The following is a 10,072-nucleotide window of genomic DNA, read 5'->3' as shown; positions in this document are numbered from 1 at the left end:
CCATATAGATTACTAGTCTGCTTCTCCAAGCTACGGTTGCCTTCGAACTTATCGTAGAATTTGTTGACCAGGGTGGAGAAGTTGCTGATATTTCCCGGCCTTAGGGACCCGATCCATTTGAGAGCTAGACCGGTAAGTATGTCTCCAAAATATTTGCACATACAGGCTTCCACGAGATGCCAACGAATTGACGCTTGCCACATTCACTGCTTATATTGAGCAACATGCTCGCCTGGATCGGTTGAACCATCGTGGCGACGAGGACGGGCAGGTTGAGCTTTTTGGGGAGTGCAGCCTTTGAAATCCTTTCCACAAACGGCGACTCTACATAGCCATCAGGATGCTCAACGATGCTTGGTGTCGATGCCTCTAGGAGTTGAGACATAAGCTTCATCAGGCGCCGATTTTGCTTCTCGATCAGGATCATCCACTTTGCCATAGGATCTTCGTTTCCTGTTTCGGGGGTTTTCTCGGAGTCATTCAGGGGATCCTCCTCTTCGAACTCTGCGTCGTCCTCAGATTCGACGCTGTATGAATCGGTGTAGTTTTGCATGCAAGGGATGTCTTCTATATTGGCGCGACGCTTTGCTTTGGATGCCTTCGACGAGGCCAGCTCTTCTTGCAGCTTCTGGATTTTCTCTTGAGATGAGGAGAAGTCAGAGGACAGACGTTCATTAGCTTTTTTCATCTCAGTCATCTCTGCCTTCATTTGATCGTAGAGCTTTTGCATCTCGTTGAGATTCGTTGCTTCAGCCATTGGATGGGTTTTAAAAGAAAGTGACTAATCCAGTTGTGCCCCCACGGTAGGCGCCAAATTATTTTTGCTAAAATTTGCCTTACGGCAGGATTAAAGTTAGGATACAACAACCAGACGTTTGTATGAACAAAGAGAGAAATTAATGCAAGGGGGAAAATTCAGGGGAATGACACAAGGAAATAGTGACGCGGAAAACCCCAATGAAGGTGGGTAAAAACCGCGGGCGGAGATGATTCCACCAATAATCAACTATCAGTGACCGTCACTCCACATGAACAACAGTCGTTACAATCTATATTTGTGATCTAACTACAAGAGTTGTATGATTGAATGAATATAATTATTGTCTTTTTCTTGTATGTTTTTCTCTGATCAATCCAGTGATCTTTTCTATGGCTTTTTCTGTGCTTAAATACTATAATCCTAAGCTGATATTTTACAACGGCTATCCGGTCAGAATATCGGAGATTCTCCACGCTATACTCAACTTATTGTAACTGCTTCCTTGATTTGCGCAACCAATGCTACCTTTTACTTCCGTTGATCAAGCATAATCAAGCTCAAGTCCTTCTTTCTCAGATTATTAGATTTAGAATTCATTGACTTAGTCTTCGCGTGTCGATACTGCAGCTAACCTTGCGTCATAACGTCAAGGTCATCAAGTCATTGTGTCAACGTCAACCTGTAAAAATCAGCCATAACAATAACCTTTCTCTTTTTTATTCTTAAATATCCACCACCACCACTCAGCTCCTGCCGGCTGCCTCCACCACCACCATTGATTTCCTGTTGGCTACCACCACCACCCACCCACCTCACTCCATCACCCTCACCTCCATTGAAGTTACGCCTTTCTCTCCTTCTTCAATACCATATGCGTACCACCACCCACCCACCTCACCTCCACTTCCTTCGTAGCACACAACCACCACCACCTTCGCTTCACCCTTCCTGTAACCACCACCACCTCCACGCAAAAAGCTTGAATTATTTTACATCGCGAACGTCCGACCAGGACGTTCGCCCTATGGTACGAACGTCCGGCTAGGACGTTCTGGCCATGGGGCGAACGTTCTAGCCGGACATTCGCGATGTAGAAAAATTTCAAACTTTTTGCGTGGGTTGCTGCGGTGGTAGATGTCGCATGAGGTAGGTGATGGCGGCAGAGGATGATGTCGCGGGAGGTAGTGATTGTGGTGGAGGTCGCAGGTGGCAGTGAGAAGGTACGTGGTGGTGGTGGGGGTGGAAAAAGGAGAGGGTGAAATGACAGTGGGAACTCGGAAGGTAGGTGGTGGTGGTGGTGGTAGGGTGGGGGTGGTGGGTGGTGGGGAAAACAGGAGAGGGTGAAAGGGCAGTGGGGAGGTAGGTGGTGGTGGGTGGTGGAAAAGAGGAAAGGGTAAAATTGTCTATAAAAATAAAGTAGGGGTGATTTTAAGTAATTTCATGGTGATGTTTAACAATCACGTTAGAATATTATTTTATTTTGATGGGTTAGAATATTATTTTATTTTGATGGGTGTGCCGTGCGAGTTTCTCAACTTTCTAATAATTGTCTTGTTGTCAGTTGTCACATTTTCTTCGATATGCACAACATTATCAAATCCCGACCATTTCTTGGCCAAAAAGTTCGCCGGATCATCCTCTATCATTGAAATCAACCACAAATTATATAAAAAAGAAGTCGGCGGATATCATGGAATCAATAATCAATCCATTGGATTATTTTATTTGAGTTGTTATTGGTTACATAGCGCTTGGTGATTTTTTTTTTTTTATTTATTGGGAAATTAAGTCAGCCCAAGGGCTAACCCTTACCAAAGCTACTAGCCTTGTAGGAACTACCAGCACATTGGCTGGTAAAGCATGCACAGCATACTAAGGAAATACCCCAACATAATGCTGGGGGTAAGGATCAAACCCCTGACCTCAAGGATCAGAGGGGAGTGCTCTACCACATGAGCTAGCTCCTCATCATAGCGCTTGGTGATTGATTTAGAGCAAATGAGTATTGAGTGATACACCTTTTTTTTTTTTGAAATTAAAAGTAATACACCTCGCTCTAACGCCATCTATCCAATCAATAGGTAACTCATTAGATTAAAGACTTTCTCCATTTTATTGGTTGACTTATTTATTTAAAAATACAATACTAATTTAAACATTAATATCTCTAATTATTAATAAATAAAAAGTATATTTCAAAAATCTCTATAATATAAGGCAACACATGGGGGACACCAAAAAATAGAAAAAGGAATAAAAGAAAAAAATAAGGAGATAACTAATTGTTTCATTTGAATGAAAAAAGGGTGAAGTAGGATATTTAAAGTAAACATCAGTTTTTTTTAAAAACAAAATGTAAAAACGTTTTTCTACCCAATTAATTTTATTTTCTACTTCACATGCTATCGCACACATTGCGTGCATGTAAGACTAGTATATATTAAGACAGATCTAAACATATTTCATATTACTACATTTTATCTTTAAGTATAAGTCACAAGAAATAATGAAAGTCATATTACTATTTTAATCCTTAAATACTCTCTTTCCTCCTCTAATGAGAGAATTAAGTCCATTTTCCTTCTGATCTGTCCTCTTTTCATAAACAGATGATTCTGCGACATTGCTCACGACAGATTTATGATACAAGTAAAAAAATAACAAAAGAATATGAGAAAGCATCCTAACAATTACGCATGATAAGCCTATAAATTATGACTTTCTAGTAGAAAGGAATTGCATCCCCATGTAAGATGGAAGAACTCCCAAAAATCACCCCAACTCCATCAATGGGTGTAACTAATGAAGATGTACAAAACAATGAAGAGGACTCTGAAATTAGAAAACTAGAGTCTACTCTTCCAAGAAGCACAAACCATCCACGCAATCCTCTTTACTTATACCAAGGATTTTGGTACCCCTCAATTTTTCTGCACAATATCATTGCCTTTCAAAACCACTTTCATGCTCAGAACACAGATATCATCTTAGCAACCAAGCCAAAATCAGGTACAACTTGGTTAAAATCTTTAGTGTATTCTATCCTCAATCGTAACCATTTTACCAATTCTAATCACCCATTGCTTACCAAAAAACCGCATGAACTTGCATATTTTGTTGACTACAATAATATAAACTCAAACAATGATCTAATAAGTAGCATGGCTCCACCAAGGCTTATCTCAACCCACATGCCTTACACTTCGCTTCCTACATCCGTCAAGGAATCCGAATGTAAGGTCGTGTGCATGGCTCGAAACCCGCTCGACACGTTCGTATCATTGTGGAAGTTTTTGACGCAAGTGTACGCGGAGTTTCTCCAACAAATGACAATGGAAGATTATTCGGAGATCTTTTGTAACGGCGATGAAGCGTACGGGCCGTATTGGGACCATGTGTTAGGGTACTGGAAAGAGAGTTTGGAGAGGCCTAGTAAAGTGTTGTTTCTAAAGTATGAGGATATGAAGGGAAATGGGAAATCTGAGATGAAGAGATTAGCTGAGTTTTTAGGGTGTGGATTTTCCTTAGAAGAGGAGAAACAAGGGGTTATAAAGGAGATTATGAAACTGTTTAGCCTGAGTCATCTGAAGGAATTGGAGGTGAATAAAAGTGAGAGATTTGTGCCTGTAATTGAAAACATATTGTACTTTAGGAAGGGTGAGGTTGGTGATTGGGCTAATCATTTTAGCCCTATTATGATTCAAAGGTTTGATCAAATGATAAAAGATAAAATTGTTGGTTCTGGTCTGGAATTTAAGATATAATTATTTAGTATTTGTGTTATCAATCTTATGTTTATGTATGTTGAAATTTCAACTGTTTTTTTTTCTAATTTTTCTAATAAATCAGCATTGTGGTTAGTGGAAGGCATGTTACCTTTTTTTTATTTTTGTTTGTAACAATTTCAATTTTTTTTAAGGAAAAGATAATAGATTACTACAACGAAATGTCAGTTACAAGGTTCTCTGAAGTCTGAACCCATAGCCAATCTCAAACGAGTATTAAAAGAGGAGTAGAAGTTTTTCTCCTCTAAAAAAATTTCATTACAAACCGAGGGAGGGAGGTGCAAGATACAGATACTATTAAAATTTAAAGAACTCCCTTTCGCAAATTTTTTTAATACATTCGCTAATCTGTTACTAGATCTTCCTTCAAACTGGATGCTTACTGTTTCGGTTGCGAAACGGTAGTACACCTAAGAGAAGTCCGTCAGTAATCAAGGGTTGTCCGAGAGTGATGAAATGCAAGAGAACAAATGTGAGCTACCCTCGGGGGATGCGAGGAATCCCCCTCCGACGCTCAAGTCAGCAAATGACCGATAAGGATTTTGAGAGAGAGATAAGCTATTTTTAGTATTGTTGTATAATATGAGCACTATAAGAGGGGGGGGGGTGAATTATAGTGAGAGAATAAGCACTACTTTTTGCAGAATTAAAAGTAAACTTGGGAACAAACAATGGGAACACGAGAGATTTTACGAGGAAAAACTTCCTAGGCCTAGTAGGAAGAAACAACCTCGACCACAAGGATTTTAAACAACTTTCCACTATAATAGGCCAAAACAACTTGATTACAACCTATTACTTTTCTCTCGATTCTCAACTTAAGTCACTCAACTCAAGTTCCCAACGACAGTTCCCAACAACTGACGTTTTCTCTCAAACTTCACTCGAAGTTCCTTTCTCTTTCTTTCTCTTTCTCTTTCTCTTGCTTCACTCAAAGCTTTCTCACACTTACAAGAGTTCACTCAAACCTTTTTCTCAAATACACTTGTAAAACAATGGAAGAGAATAAAACTCGATTAATGTAAGTATGAATTCTCTTAAGGAAAGGCACTGACACTTTAGATAACTTAAGACAAATTAACTAAGTCAGACACAATTTTTCTCAAGTGAATTAGGCGCCTATTTATGACTTTAAGACAAGACATGATTTCCACTAACTTAGACCATTATCACATGTTCTCCATGATTTCTAATTAATTAATTAAATTAAATTATTTTCTGTCATGTACATCATCCACTAATCCATTTTATTCATAGAAGCAGTAACAAAGTACGTGGTTTTGCAAACTTGGAGAATAATTAATCTTATTTAATTTAATTAAATACTTGGAGGATAATTAACTTAGCCACTAAATCCACTAACTCCATAAACATGAAGCAGTAAATCATTTAGGCGTGTAAGCTAGAATTTAGGAAATAAATAAATAAAATCCTTTAGCTAGTTTTTAGGAAAAAATCTTTTTCAAAATCTTTTATAAAAACCGGAAATTTTTTATTTCAAAAATCCGAAACATTTTAAAACCGGAAATATATATTTTCGAAAACTAAATCTTTTAAATAAAATGTAAAAGATAAAATATATTTTAAAAAGATAAGATTTGAAAATCAGTTATTTTAAAATCAGAAAATCTATTTAAAATCTTTTCCTAACAAACTTAAACTAACTTCCTAAAATTATGGATCTTAGTCAAATTATCCCTAAAAACTCTAACAACTATATTGGGCACACAATTACTTAGGCGCACAATATTAGTCACTTAGAAGTTCCTAAATTAGTTTTAAAGTCTTGTTCCCTAATTATTAAGTCTTGTTCCTAAGCCTTGTTCCTATAGTGCCAGGTCTGTTCCTTTCATGGGAACAGAACCAAGTTCCTTTGAGAATTCACCACGAACTTAATAAAGCTATTACTCAACCTTAACAAGAAGATTAATAAATACCCTAATGTATTCTAATCTTCATTCCATGCTTGATTCTTCAATTCTCGAACATCTTTACTTCGATCTTGATTAATTCTCCGCTTTAATCTTCAATCAAGTATTCTCTTAGCTCGAGCATGAATTACCTTGCAACAACATAAATAAAATATACTATGTCTTTTGTGGTTAGGTCATCTTCAAAACTCAAGGGTCAACAATTTCCCCCTTTTTGAAGATGGCAACAAAAGGCATATACTAAAAATAATATATATAAGTCATATAAAAATAATTTTAACAAAGTATGTAACCAAGTTAAATTAATATTATAGACTGTTATTTTATTTTGTAAAGTCGGAATATGAGAACATAATTCATGAAAAAAAATTTACTCTACTCTGATTTGCCTTATCTTTCCCCCTTTGGCATCTTCAAAAACATAGTCCACGATTTCAAAAAGATGAATATTATTCACTAAACACATCACACCACCAAACTTGTAAGAAATAAGTTGGTTAGTATAAGCAAATAAAGCATTCAACTCTCAAAAACCGCAATCCAAGAATATTAGCCATTCATTTAGACGCACACATGCAAAAAGATCAAACTTAGAATTAAGCAAACCAAGAAGTTCCATTGTAGCATGATTAAAGGAGAAGGATAGAAAAGACAAATATTAAACAAAGTTCATGTTCCCACACAAAATAAAACAAGCTAAATGAGAAAAGTTTATGATTTAGGAGAGGGAGGTTGTTTACTTCTTCCACCACATCATGAAGCTTTGCCATCACTTCTTGATGATTTTCGGCCATTGTATCATTTCCCTTGAGCACAATGTCTTCCAACTTCAACAATCTAGAGTTCATAGCTTGAATGGAGGAAGAAAGTTCACCAAGCCGAGCCATTATCTCTTGTTGTCCATCCAAGGCTTTGTCAACTTTGCTCATAACCCCTTTTACCAACCCATTTAAATCCTTAGCTTCCGTAGCAAACTCCATCATTGCTTCCGAATGACCCATAACCAAGGAAAACAAAGAATCCAACCTTCTAGCATGAGCTAGAGTATATGTAGAACCAATGGTAGGATTTTGAGAAGACGAGGGAGCTTGAGAAGGACTTGGGGTTTGCGGTTTGTTCCTTAGGTTTGGGAACAGCAGGTTGTTCCTCTAGAATGGGAACACCACTGTTTCCTTAGCTTTAGGAACAGAACAGGAGGGTTTTGAGGTAGAGGGAGGGATAGTATCATTTGTGGTGCTAGGGTAGAGGGTGAGGCAGATTTTTGTGGAGATGGAGGAAAAGGAGGATTGGTTTCCATGGGAACAGGAGTCGGTTCCCTAGAAGGAGGTAGGTTAGATTCATAATCTTCCCTATCAATCACCTTTACTTCATCTTCCTCACAACTTTCTTCGGCATCAAGTAGGAAAATTAAGCACTTTCATATTTTGAACCCTTTGACTAGCTCTAGTGCTCTTCATAACCGGTTTCACCACCTCATCAACCACCTTCTTCCCTTTCCTTTTAGTTTCTTCTTTTTCTTTTTCAATTTTCTTTTCTTTTGATTTTTCTTTTCTTTTCTTTTTCGATTTTCTTCTCTTCAACTTCTTTTCTTCTTCTTCTTCTTCCACTTCATCATCCACATCATCATCATCCTCATCATCATCAAGATTAGCACGGCCCTTAATAACTTCTCCATTCACAACACAAACATTTAAGTTATTCAAGGCACGCACATTCAACATATTTCCCGTGGAACACTCTATGGACTGAGTTCCCGAAATTTTCACTTTAAACTTAAGTAGAATTTCGGTTACTAAGGCTCCATAGCCAACAACAAATCCATTTTCAATGCAATGACTCAAATGTTGAATCATTAAGGAAGGAAAGTTTATGTGTTTGTGAGAAGCAAGACAATGAATGTAAATTAAATCCAACATGCTAACTTGAGCACGTTTGGAAAGACGAGGCAATAAAGCTTTCTTGAGGATGTGAAACAAAATTTTGTGATAAGGGGAAAGAAGATTATGATCAAGAAAGTTTTTCCCTTTTGACCACCATACTTAACAATCAATTGATCAAAGGAAATGTCCGAAAATGGATATGAACCACGTTGTTTCTTGAAATAACATCTGTTCCTCTCACGGGAACACCAAGCAGTTTACCCAAATTTTAGCATTAAAATCAATTTGAGTTCCTTTCACCAAGGTGGAACAATTTCCTTCTTCATCCATGGAAAAGTTTTCACAAAATTCGTCCATCAATTTAGGAATCAAACTATTTCCATAACATTTCACAAAAAGATTTTCCCAACCTTGAAACTTAATCATATTAAGTAATTGACGAAAGTTTACTCTTTTGCACCAAGAAACATCAATAAAAAGTCCATGCACATACCTAGTTGCCGTGGAATTTTTTCGAACAACCGAGTTGTTCCTCTCTCGGGAACATCTGATTCCCCCTCACTAGTTGCATGAGCTTCTTCAACCTCCATTTCAACCGATTCTTCTTGTTTCTTCCTTTTCCTTAGAATTCTTGATGAAGAATTGGAGAAATATCCATGGGTGTTGGTGATTCAATTTTAGAGGATGAAGGGAGGGTTTTTCGGCTTTGTGGGAGGAGAGAGAGTGATGAGTGTTTTTGGTAGTCATGTTTTGTGGAGTAATTTTCGGTTTTATGAGAAGGAAGGAAAAAAATTTGTTTTGTTTTAAGGAAAGAAGAACATAAAACCGTGTATTTACACGTGTTTAAGAAAAAATCCAAAAAAAATATCTTCAACTAACTTGAGAGATATAAGGAAAAATCAGATTTTTTAGGAAATAAAATCTGAACAAATATTTTTGGTTTTTCGAATTTTGAAAAAAAAAAATATCTAACTCTAATACGCTGGGAATTGGGAACAGCGTTTGGGAACAGTGAATGGGAACAATGAAATTTTGCTACTTTGGAACTCCATTAATTCTTTTAATCCTTTCACTACTACAAAAGGAGTGTTATCACGACGCTTTTTAACTCATTTGGCGACGCTTAAAAGCGTCGCGAAATTTGCTCTCGACGCTGCCAAAAAGCATCGAGCAGAATCAGTCAGCAATTCGCGTCACCAAAAAGCGTCGCCATTGGCGACGCTGTACATCGTCCCCCTTACCTATATAGGCGTCGCCACATTGGTTAGTGGAGGTGCCATCAATTAATTTATAAACGCTTTAAAGTGTCCTGATTCGTGACGCTTTTTGTCGACTACAATTAGTCACGACGCTTTTTAGTGTTGAGAGAAATTTGGCTGGAAAATTATTCTTATATTTGTCATAAGTTTTTGACAAGGAAAATCGTCTAGATTTTGTATGGATTCTTTTGATACGTTTTTCATAATTAATTAATTAACAAATAATCATATATAATAATACAGTAATAATATAATATATAATAACTTAGAATATAAAGTCAACAATGGAACTTGAAGATTACATAAAAATACTTCGAACAATGTATATGTTATCATAAATCATAAATGTAGTTCGTACAATTAAAATTCCTACACACGTTCATCAATAATACTTCATAACTAATAATATGTTACTAAAAATACCACAAAAATAAAACTCACTAAAAATGTAATTGTT

At 36.9% G+C, this 10,072-nt stretch overlaps 1 protein-coding gene across 1 annotated transcript; it reads left to right on the top strand.

The window, feature by feature from the left end:
• Nucleotides 1-3,921: 3,921 nt before the first annotated feature.
• Nucleotides 3,922-4,524, top strand: LOC104888937 (cytosolic sulfotransferase 15-like). Its single transcript, XM_010674053.2, has one exon. It carries the CDS (start codon nucleotides 3,922-3,924, stop codon nucleotides 4,522-4,524), a length of 603 nt encoding a protein of 200 aa, XP_010672355.2.
• Nucleotides 4,525-10,072: the final 5,548 nt, after the last annotated feature.

Source organism: Beta vulgaris, chromosome 3 (genome assembly GCF_026745355.1).
Source record: "Beta vulgaris subsp. vulgaris cultivar EL10 chromosome 3, EL10.2, whole genome shotgun sequence".
NCBI classification, from domain to species: Eukaryota; Viridiplantae; Streptophyta; class Magnoliopsida; order Caryophyllales; family Amaranthaceae; genus Beta; species Beta vulgaris.
The sequence above is the reverse complement of the archived record's forward strand: the minus strand, read 5'-3'. Positions and strand labels throughout refer to the sequence as shown.